Raw genomic sequence first — 12321 nt, forward strand, 5'->3', positions numbered from 1 at the left:
AGCACTCCTAATAATTCTGAACTTCTTTACCACTGAAAAAAAGCCCATCTTTGCAATTCTAAGATTCACCCAGTAATCCTCTCTGCCTGTGAGTCATGGAACATGGTCTTAGATGAATCACAATTGCGGGTCACCCAGGGGGCAATGGAAAGAGGGATGGTGGGTGTAAGTGGCCTGAAGCTTGTTACCAACAAGGACTTGTGCTCTGGGTAGGATAAAACTGGGACCATCAAGTATGTCTAAATGGCAACAGAGGGAGGCCACTCATGTAGGAAGATGGAGGGACAATGGATGACCAGCCCGGGAGCTGTACTGGCATTTCTGAAAATAGTACAAGAGTCAAAGGGTTTGGCCCACTGGGGGTATCTTCAGTGGGAGATTTGGAGAAAGAGGGGGCAAGAATTTCACAGCTTGGGTGGGTGTGTGAATCTGTCACCATCCGCAGCACTGGAGGCAATTCCTGCGCTAACAGGACCATTGATTCATCAGGAAATGTGAGTAATAAAATAAATGCCTGATTTTTCTATTCTAGGAACAAATGCCTTATACATGGAGCAATTTTCTTTAAGGACATGGGGAGAGGAATTTGGGGAAAGAGGACAGGAATACATTTATTAAGTGCCTGCTGTGTGCTGGGTACTGTGCCAAGGGCTGGGGAACAACGAATCAGTAGCTGTGCCCAAGGAGCTCACATCCTACTGGGGAATGAGACTTTATGCAAAGACAGAAGCATTTGAAAAAGAAAAAAATGTGAAAACCGACAGAACTCTGATCAGTCCAAGAACCAATGACAATTCCAGGAGACCCAGGATGAAACATGTTCTCCACCCCCTGGGGCTGATGGACTCAAGATGTAGAATGAGACAGACATTTGGGGATATGGACAATATGGGTGGTTGTTCTACTTTATTCATATTTATTACAAGAGCTTTCTTTTTGCTTTTCTTTTTAATTTGGTGGTGGCTTAGGAGGGAGAGGCAGCGAAGGATAATCAATCAACTTGTTTTTAATGAAGTACCTACTCTGTGCCAGGCACTACTATGCTAAGTACTGGAGATACAAAGCAAGGCCAACATAGGAAGGAAGGCAGGAAGGAAGGAAGGAAGGAAGGAAGGAAGGAAGGAAGGAAGGAAGGAAGGAAGGAAGGAAGGAAGGAAGGAAGGAAGGAAGGAAAGAAAGAAGAAGAGTGGGTCATTGAGGACTTTTTTAGATGCATAGACAATAGCGGAAGATGAGAATCACAGAAAGACAGGACAGCTTTGAAAGTTATAACTTGAATTTATATATTTAAGGAGGAAAGCAAGCTGTGTGTAATAGAAAGCCACCATTTCCTGTACAATGTTCTTTTTTTCTCTCTGTATATGGAAATGTTCACTATTTTTGGTGTTTGCTAAATCCAGAATCTCTTAAAAATTCTAAAAAAAAATTCTAATTCTAAACAAATAATCAAAAACCATATTGTCCTGGGGACATACACCATGTAAGAAAATACCTACTAAGTATATGCAAAATCATATAACGTAATTTCAAGAAGGAAGAGGCGCTAGCAATTGGATGGGAATGGGATAGAATCAGTAAAATAAACTTATGGGTTTCTGTGGGCCCCCAAATCCACCAGCACTCACTCACCCAGCCTTGGGTACCATCTCTTCTGCAGGTACTGACTCTATGATCCTGGGAATATCCCTTCTCATTGCCCCCAGAAATCTAAGACAGGAAGGTGAAGAGATTCATAGGCACTGGGGGAGGGAGTTTCTTGCCAGAAATCTCTACATTGATAAAATCACACATCCGATAATATATGTTATATATTACTGTGTATCATATATAATTATGTTATATATTTCATGATATTATATTTTATTATATATAAATTGTTATATATTATCATATATAAATATTATGTATTTTATTATGTTATAGATTTCATTATTAATATATAATAATATATTACTATTTAAATATATGTGTATGCACTAAGTACTAGTCATACAAAAGCAAAAGTGATCCAGTCTCTGCCCTCAAAGGGTTTACATTTTCACTGGAGATACAACATTGCATTGATAATGCATTTTTGCTTATTGTTAACATGATTTTGCTTCTTAATGGGAAGATCTTTCCCATCCATTAATGGGCCTAGGAAGATTTGTAGGAAGGCCCACACCTTTTGTTAATGGGGCACTGGTTCTCAAGGGTTGGGATGCCCTCTGGCTGTGCAAAATGTATAAATACTCTGAGGTGAGGTTTTACTTTGGGGCTTCTAGCCTGGAAGTGTTTGTTTGGCCAGATAAGATTCTGGGTAGCTGTTAAGGAGCAACCCCAGTTTTGAAAACCCAGATGTTGGTGCTTCTCTCTCTGGTAACTATGTGTGTATGGTCAGACAGTTCTCAGTCTGTTGATTTGTGATGTATGTACTGCTTATGTCAGGCAGCTGGAAGCCCTGTCTGTTGATTTTGATTTCTCTGTATTTTCTCTTTATATTCACTTCAGGGTGCTTTTTGCCCTGAACTAAATGAATGATGCATCTGCTTGATTAAAATGATTGCTGACCCTCAAAAGTTGTTTTCCTTTTAGAAATGAGGGTCTAAGAACCTGTAAAGCAGGCTATCCTGGATGTGTCAGGGTGCTTGCTTTTACAAACACATATATTGACAAATAGATACTTTAGTATGTTCAAAATAAAAGATAATTTAAAGGAGAAACATTTAATAGGGGAGGATCAAGAAAGACTACATTTAGTACCTTATTCCTGAAATCTAGGAGGAGGCAAAAGTGAATGTGGAGCACATTGCAAACATAGTGGCACTATTTATACAAAGACCTAGAGGTGGGAAATTGAACCCTTAGCAGGATAGTTTGACTAGAAGTTGTTCAGTTGTATGAGTCATGTATGACTCTCCATGACCCCATCTAGGGTTTTCTTGGCAAAAATACTGGAAGAGTTTGCCATTTCCTTTTCCAGTTCATTTGATAGATGAGGAAACTGCGGCAAACAGGGTTAAGTGACTTGCTCAGTGTCACACATCTAGGAAGTGTCTGAGGTCAGATTTGAACTCACAAAAATGAGTCTTCCTGACTCCAGACCTAGCACTGTGTGCACTATGGCACCACCTACCAGCCCATGACTAGAGCTAAGAGTGCATAAAAGGGAGTAATATGAAATTAGTTCAGAAAGGTAGGTGGGAACCAGAAGAACCTTAAATACCAGGCTGTTCATGTGTGTCCTATCTTGATGGGAAAGGGGGCCACTGAAGATTGTTCAGTGGTGGGGACAGTGTGTGTGACATGATCAGATCTGCATTTTAGGACTTGGTAAGATCCTAGGAGTTGGTAAAGTTGGCATCAAGCATTTGGAGAATGAGTTTGAGAGAGGAGAACCTGGAAACGGGGAGAAAAATTAGGAGATTAATATAATAGCCTAATTACTATTACTAGCCTGATTAGGAGATTAATGTAAATGTAATGGGTGAAGAGAAAGAAAAGAAAATAGGCTCTAAACATGAAGAAATAGGAACAGATGTTCCTCACCTGCATCTTTACTGACATCCAGGACATGGATTTAGGTGAGATGAACACGAGAATAACCTAATTTGATGAGCACCTACCTACTTGAAAAGGGTATTAAGAGTCTTGCTTTAATTAGACTTCAAGAAATCCTTCAAGTTTTTTGAAATATAACAATTGTGCCAACACCAAATATCACGCTGGTATAATTATTTTACTTTATTCTGACTTCTTAGATTTTCTCTGTCGAATAGTATTCACACTTCACAGATTATACAGTTTTTATAGAATATACATATATTCATTTGGGATTTCATCAAGTAAAAAGAATTTTTAAAATAAGTGAATCTATTTTCTGAAGCTAGAACACAGCTGAGGTTTCGCATCCTCCACGTTTGTGATTGCAGAATGAGGCTTCATCTAGCTGTTTGGACATGTTCTTGTTGATACCATAAGTTATAAAGGAAATATTGTGTAAGCTATGTGCATGTCTAGAGAAAAAACTTCACTGGGATGTAGACAATGTTTCCATACCTATCCCAGTCCTGTGACAGGTTGTGGAGGGAGTGTGGAGGGAGTGTAGAGGGATTATAACCTTGTTCACCCACATTCAGAACCAAGTTGGAGCAGTGAATAGGATTGAGGGACAACCTGGAAACATGGTGGGCATGGACCAAATGTGTTGTCCTAGAGCTGAGTGGCTGTGCCCAGGGGCCATTCCAAGGTACAAGGTGGTGGAGAATATCTCAGAACCATGAGTGGTCATCTGTTGCTACTGCATGGTGTAGTGGGCCAAGGCAAGGGGACTGAAGTTAATTGAACTGGTTCCTATTCTATAGCCCACAGAGAAATCAGCACAATTCATTTTTACTGTGCATATTACATCCTAGGCAATGTGGTATAGTGAATAAAGGGCTGGCTTGAGGTCAGGAAGACCCAGGCTCTGTCCTTCCCTGACACACTGAGCTGTAGGACTCTGGGCATGTCATCTTGACTTCTCAAGCAGCTCAAAGTACATATTGCAGAACAGTTATTGACCTGCATTGACAGAGTGCTTACTTACCAGGCATTTCATACAATGGAATCGTAGGTCTGGTCCAATGTACCAGGCACTGGAGACCCAAAGACAAAGAGGAAAATAGTCCCTGTCCTCAGGGAACTTACATTTTACTAGAGAGAAACAACTTAATTACAAAGAAAAGTAAATTTTAAAAAATTTTAGTGCAAAGTAATTTGAGGAGTGATCGTAAACACGGAGAGAAGGAAGCAGATCATTTGCTTTTTTTTAGGTTAAATTTTAAAGCAGCTTCCGAACCTAAGTTTCCATGATGTCCTGTCTGAGTGAAGCCTTTTTGGTGGAGATATTGGCCAACATATTATATGTCTGATTGATTTCATTAAAATTTTTTGAACTTTTAAGCAGATCTTTTCAAATCTAGTCCTGTAATGGGCCTAGAAAGTGATACCTCAGCCTGCCATCCTCTTTCTAACACCCTTGGCATACTCTATTTTAGACACAGGGAATCCGTTCACATATGGCATGGGGGCTATGCTTCTGAGAATTCCATATGGGTTTAGATCTAAGGGTGCTTCAAAAATTACTTTAAAATAACATTGAAATAAATATCCAATTTCTGACCATTCCCTTAGACAAAAATATCTATAAGATTGATTTTCTAGCAAAGAGATTCTCCACCTTTTTGTGCCAAAGACCCCTTCAGAAGTCTGGTGAAGCCTACGGACGCCTTCTCAGAATAAATAGTTAAAGGACAGGTCAATTTCAGTTAGAGGTTAATGACAATAAAGGCACATTGTTGAGACAAATAAGACGATGCATACAATATGGCTTTGGAGGCAAGTTGAGATTTTTTTTTAATGAAAGGGAATTGAGATCCGGGTGCTGGATCCAGTCCATGGTTCATCTATGAGCATTCTTTCTCTTTTCTTTTTCCAGGTGATTTCAGCAAATAAGAAGATCCAGAATGATTACTGACCCATGACTCCCAACAGTATGTCAGGTACCTCTATATTGGATGTTGATGACATCTGTGTTGTTTGTGGGTCTGTTTACCTTTTAATACTGTCTACGCTGAATCTTTTGAACTTTGGAGAGGTGCCAACCTGACAGTCTCAGGGCCATTATTTCCAAGGCAATAACAGTATAGTTAGACCCAATGAAACCTTCCTCACAAAGGTGTCCCCATTCCTGGCCAGGACAGGCATAAACCCCACAAGGTTTAAAAATGGTGCCCCTGAGTATCAATAACCAATGAAGCCTTTGAAAGTTCACAATAATGTAAGCAACTTGACAATGCAAAATAAGTACCTTTACGTCCTTGCAAGTACAATTTTCTCTATTAAAAGTATGTTCATATCATTAAGGGAAGATGACAAAGTATGGTCGGTAGATGGTTGGCCTTAAAGTAAAGAAGACATGGATTCACATCCTACCTCTTAGGTATAATACCTGTGTGACCATAGGCAAGTCATTTAATCTTCCTGTAACCCTAAGGAACTCTATAGTCTTATATATTACAGACAGGTTGACAAACCATACTCATAGGGAGTTTCCACACTGGGACTTTTTCATCCTCTGTGAATGAACCCTCCATACTCGATACCTGGGAAAGAAGGAAGGAAGGAAGGAAGGAAGGAAGGAAGGAAGGAAGGAAGGAAGGAAGGAAGGAAGGAAGGAAGGAAGGAAGGAAGGAAGGAAGGAAGGAGAGAGAGAAGAAAGGAGAGGAGAGGAGAAAGGGAGAAAAGAAACCCTGGTTGTACCAATTTGTATAGTAGACCTTAAGCAGCTGTCTGTATTGCCTGCCTACAGGTTCAGTTCTGCCAGTACCTGAAGACCCCATCGCTAGGGAAATAGAGGATAATACAGCTTTTAAGGTTCAATAACCTTGCTACTGTAGCAAAGTACTTTTAACATAATAGATGCTTAATAAATGAGTTGAGTTGGATTGGGCTGGGTTGGGTTGGGATGACAGGTAGCGCAAGTGCAGTACCTTGCAATTGTTGTTGCTTTGTAATGTTGGACTGGATGAACTGAATTGACTGAGTGCCAGGGTTCTGATCCTAGCGGTAACTTCAGAGGAACCTGGTCAGAATATCTTAGCTGAGGGATGCTCTCAACATTTCCAACTACCTGGAAGTCATGAGGGGGGGACCCAGGGTCTTTGTTCAAACATTATTACAGTATATGATGGGGCATGGGTGAGAAAGTGGCAAAGACCTCTGAAGATTTCAAAAGCATGAGTGTTTCCTAGTGTCTAAATAGTTTATCCAAGGTTGCATGCCCTCCATCCCAGACCTTCAAAACTCCAGTCACTGACTCTTCTTCAGGGCAGTTTTCCCTGTAAAGAGAGAAGTATTGATATGAAAACAGGCTTTTCTCAGTCTCAGTTGATACTTTGAGGTAAACAGTTTTAATCTTCATTTGCACATTTTCTTTTGCCTGGTAATCTCAAAATGTGAGTCGTTTCTGTGATGATGAGTAGAGTTTATTGTTTCTTTTAACTTTAAAAATAAAAAAGATGGCTTTCCATTTGCTGATTCAAAAGCATCTGGACATCATCTTCCCAAAGCCATCCCTAACGTGTCAGTTGCCAGACAGGCTAATTGCCTTGGGCTCGATTTAAGGCAACCTATGGTCCCTGGTCAGTGACTCGGGGAGGCATCAGGTGCATGACTCAAAGATTCTACAGGCAGGCAGTCCTTCTACACACACACACACACACACACACACACACACACACACACACACACACACACTCACACTCACATACTCAAACTTACATTCACACACAATTTCTCTTCTCTCCTCTCTCTCTCTCTCTCTCTCTCTCTCTCACACACACACACACACACACACACACACACACACACACACACACTTTTGGTGGCTGCTTTTCTCTTTGGGAGTTCTTTATTGGTTTCTATCTTATCCCAATTTCACCTGAATACCTGAATAAAATGGGGAGGGGGAAAGAGTACACGAAAAGGAACCACCACTACAACACACCCAATAAACGGGACTCCCTTCACATATGTGTTGGCCACTGAGGTCCCTTGCTGCTCAGATTCTGTAACTCTGATCACCCAGCCTTTGTTGGAGGCTTCCGGGGGAAGAGATCCCAGTCCATCCTGAAGAAGCTAATTCTATTTTCTATGCCTCTGATTATTAGGAAGCTTTTCCCCAATATCCAAACTAAATGTGTTAGAGCTCCTACCATTCAAGCAGAGAGGTCACGTCCTATAGGTATGGAAAGCTGCACGTACTCCTCTGCTGGTGGGTTTTGTCTGACTCTTGTTACAAAGGAACTGTTCCTCAATGGTCAGGGAGGCTGAGAGAAAACGTCCACATTAATAACTGTAGTAAAAACAAAGGACACCAGTAAACTATAATTTTTTTTTAAATGGTAGGGGATGGTGAGAGTACAGAGGGTTATTTGCTCCAGGCCATGCCCCCTAACTGATTCTACAATAAGCCCCTCTTTGTTGACAACTCTTGGCAAGTCAAAAGTTATGGATGAAAAGCATCTGGAGCCCTGATGGTGAAAAAGAGATAACTGGAATTATGTCAACAAAATGTCATTGGTAAATAGCTATGCAGGTACTTTTTAACTTTCACTTCAGATAGTTGTAGGAACTTCTTTTGGCTCTTTCTCAGATTGATTTCATCAGAGTGAGCTCCAGAATCTCGGGGTTACAAGAACCTTCTCCCTCAGAGGCCATTTTTTCCAACCCCCACCCAGTGCTTAGCACAGTTCCTGACACATCATTGATTCGAAGTAAATGCTTGTTGACTGAAAAAAACTACCTCTGTGACACGCATCAAGATGAGCCCTTTCTCTTCTGGGCAACTCAAATCATTGTGAAACTTTTTTCCTCTAAAATCAGCCTGCCTCTCTGCAACACTTATCCAATGGTCCTAAATCTGTCATCCAAAACCAAGCAGAGTCCACCTAATCCTTCTTCCAGATGACAGCCTTCAAGTAGTTGAAGAAAGCTATCAAAGATGTCCTCCTCAATGGCTCCTCTTCTTTAGATAAACATTCCTAGTTCCTTCAGCTCTGCCTTACATGGCCCTTTATTGTTTTTATTGGTCATTGTTATTGGTCTTCGGCTTATCAATGCCGTTCCTAAATTACATTTCCCAGAACTAAACACTAGACTCTAGATGTGTTCTGAAAAGAACAGGACAACTGGATGGAATGCAAGAGTATCATACTTAAGGCTGCTTTTAAAATCTTTTCTTCCATATTTTAATGTTTTCTTTTTTTCTTTTTGAAAAAAGTTAAAAGAAATGTCAACAACTTTCCCCCTCTTCTTTTTTCATCTTTAGAGCATTTATTTAAAATTGAAGCAATAAATTAGAATGGCAATTTGGAACAAGCCACTCAGACTCAGAGCAAGGTATCATTTTGAAAACCACTTTATAGAATCCAATCTTTTCTTCTCTACCATGCTATTCTTTTTTTACATCAGCCACAGTCAACTCCATTTGGTGGCCATGATAAAAAGAAAAGTCATGACCAATTTCAGCTTTGATTGCATACTACTGTTCTATGGGACACCCAGTACTCCTGGTGTTTAGGATGTGACAGAAAAAAGGACAGGTCAGCATTGTGGAAGATAAAAATTAATAATTAGAGGGGGGAGACATTGACTTTCTTTTGTCAAAGTAGAAAGCCCAAGTGGAGATCCTAGCCACAAGCATTTTTTAAGAAATCAATTTCATTTTCCCAGTATGGCATAGGAAGGCACTGGCACTTTCAGGTCCCCAATTTCCCCAAATGGCAAATGAAATTATGTTCCTGCTGATAAATTATCTGGAAGAATGGAACTTTCCATCAGTGGGTCATTCAAAGTGACACTGGTTATCTATGACCATTGCTTCTTAGAGAAGAGCGTTTTGAAATTGGCCATATTTCCTCCACAAATGAAACTTCTGTATCCATGGTGAAAGGAAAGCACTCTGTAAACCTTTCAACACTATAGAAATGTGAGTCATCATATCTTGATGACTAGTCATGATAGACCCTGGAGCTTCCACTCGGACCCCAAACATGAGTCTTAGAAGGCTCCTTCAGTCTTGGTAGCTCAGGAACTCTCATTGTTTACTCATTGATGTTTAATCAAAGGATATAGTAAAAACAAGTGATGTGAAGGAGAAAAAATACAGCGCAGTGATTGGGGCAAGTCACACCTCCAAAGTGCAGTCCCAAGGAGCAGGAGAAATACAGCTTCCTATACAAAAAGGAAAAGATTTTATCAGTTCTGTAGTGGTCAGGGCTATTTTAGCTCTTTTATGACTTAGACCTCCTAGCCAGCTAACTAAAGAACCCCCTTGAGCATTTTAAAGTTTGTTTCTGAACTATTTTTTCCTATTGCCACTAGAAGTATCTCAAACTAAACTCTTATTTAAGTTCAAATTTCAAAAATTTTCCATTTTAAAAATTCCTTCTAGTTTCAATCATACCTTTGGGTCAAAAGCCTAGGTTCTTTCCAGGTTTCTTAGGAATTCTACTTAGCAAAATTGTGAAGGTACAGGGCAGATCTGCGGTGAAGGGCTTCTTTTCAACTCCCATAATGGCCCCTGGTTGCCATGCAAATCAACTCAGGAAAGGGAATGAAAAGGACCAGGTGGAGCTAGCTAATGGAGTTGGCAACTTCTGCTCTTCTTCCTACCAGAATCTCAGCCACCGTACTCCCAATATTACAATTATTATTTAATGGATATCTTTAACCATCATTTAGCCATTAACATTTTCGCATTAAGCCTGTCAGGATTAGTCCTCAGACAGACCCAAAACATTATCTAAACCATATTAACAAATACTGTGATGAAACTATCTCTGAAAGAATACCATAGGCTAAGCATTCTGTTCTTATCCTCAGTGATCTGTATAGGGGAGAAAATCGCATGAGAATTCTTCTTGCTTATCTCCTAGTAGAAATCTCATCAAGACAGGGACAGTTATATGGTTTTTATCTTTGTGTCAGCAAAGGTTGACTCTGACGTCATTCTGTGAAGGCCCAGTGGGCTCTATTTCTCTCCCCATCTCTTCTCCATTACATTCGAGTGATGCTATTTTAAGCGGTCTGGTCATGTGGCAGATCCTGCTTACATTCATGTCCCCCATCCCTAGCATAGTGTCCTACACACAGTAGATGCTTTATAAATGGTTATTGAACTGAAAGTTTGCAAAGTAATTTGTATACATTTTATCTCACTTGAACCCTACAACAGCCCTTAGAGGTAAATACTAGAGGTATCACCCAGAGCTGCCCATGGTCACTTCGTGTTGGAGGGAGGATTCACTTCATGTCCAGTGTTCCTTTCCTTACATTTTTCCTATACATTAAGTAACCAAGGTCATCAACAAGTCAGAACATTAGCATCTTATATATGTATGTATGTGTGTGTATGTATGTATGTATGTAGCATCTTCATATGTAGCATGGTGTGGTGAGTGCATAGAGTATTGGGGTTTAGAATCAGGAAGGCAAGTGACACATTAACTGCATCACCCTGGATATGTCACAACCCCTCTGAGCCTCAATTTCCCTCAAGTGTAGAACAAGGAAGTTGGACTGAATGACCTCCAAGATCCCTTCTAGCTATAAATCATTGATCTTGTGAGGCTAATTTTTGAGAACATCCAGATTCTGTCCACTGTAATTATTTTTAACTATTTCTGTCCATTTCCTTTTTAATTTGTTCTGAATGATTTTTTCTATAACCTTTGGTTATTCTCATAGATCATTGTTAATGATCATTGTATTGGAATAATCCCTTCTTCAAAGGCTCCAAAAAGCCCTTCTCCACATTCTCTTCCAAACTGGGCCAGCCCTCTTTGGCCACCCCTCCTACAACCACAAGAATCAATTTACTGAAGTGTTTACTACCCACTTGCAAAACTTGAAAATTTTATTTATTATCTAATTAATGGAAATCCAACCCTTTTATGACATACATGAACAGGGTTTTGCTTGCACAGCAAGCCCATAATTGATATTTGCTTCACAAATCCCAGCTCTGACACTTGCTAGCCATATGACTGGACAAGTCACGACTTCATGGACCTTAGCTTCTCTTTGGTGTAGCAAAGATAAGAAGGCCCAGAGTGACGACCTCATAGGCATGTTATGAGACCCAAGGGAGACCATCTATGTGAAGCGCTTTGTGAACTCTCAAGTTCTCTATGGGGATTGTCACTATTATTTATTATTATTTTCATCTTACATTCTACGAGTTCCCATAGAGGTGATCAAGAAAAAGGCAACATGCTATCTTCATTCACTTCTGCTTAATGTTCAGTGAGCTCTTGCCCAGGTAGATGAAATAACTGCTCTTTGCAACTGAATGAACATGTTGAGACATCGGCTGGTCTCTTCCTACTTCTGCCTTCCCAGCTCCCTTCCACTATGAGAATATGAGTACCTAATGTAAGGACTGTCTGGTTTTACTGGTACTTAGCACAGTTAGTGGCATATAGGTACTTAAGAAATGATTTTTCTGTCTACCTGTATATGTATCTATCTCTGTCTACCTTTTATCTCTATCTCTATCCATTTCTCTCTGTATCTCTCTCTCTATCTCTATTTGTGTCTATCTCTAGCTTTGCCTATCTATAATTATCTATCTTTATTTCTATCCATATCTATTTGTGTCTATTTAACTCCATCTTTATTTCTATTTCCTGTACATATCAATCTATCTCTGTCTCTATTTATTTATGTCTACCTGTCTATTTCTATGTATCTCTATCTCAGTCTCTTTGTCTATGTCTATATATTGTTATCTAGTTA

The 12321-nt window shown here is 39.9% G+C and overlaps 1 protein-coding gene across 5 annotated transcripts in view; it reads left to right on the forward strand.

Annotated features, from left to right (window-relative positions):
- The window catches only part of THRB (thyroid hormone receptor beta), a 438230-nt gene that overhangs the window by 315364 nt on the left and 110545 nt on the right, over positions 1–12321 (forward strand). For all 5 annotated transcript variants that reach the window (XM_072651177.1, XM_072651176.1, XM_072651181.1 and 2 more), the window contains one exon: positions 5459–5522. In XM_072651177.1, coding sequence (XP_072507278.1) covers positions 5501–5522 — 22 coding nt within the window. In that variant the 5' untranslated portion in view covers positions 5459–5500. The remainder of the gene's footprint in view (positions 1–5458; positions 5523–12321) is intronic.

This window comes from Notamacropus eugenii, chromosome 3, assembly GCF_028372415.1.
Source record: "Notamacropus eugenii isolate mMacEug1 chromosome 3, mMacEug1.pri_v2, whole genome shotgun sequence".
NCBI lineage: Eukaryota > Metazoa > Chordata > Mammalia > Diprotodontia > Macropodidae > Notamacropus > Notamacropus eugenii.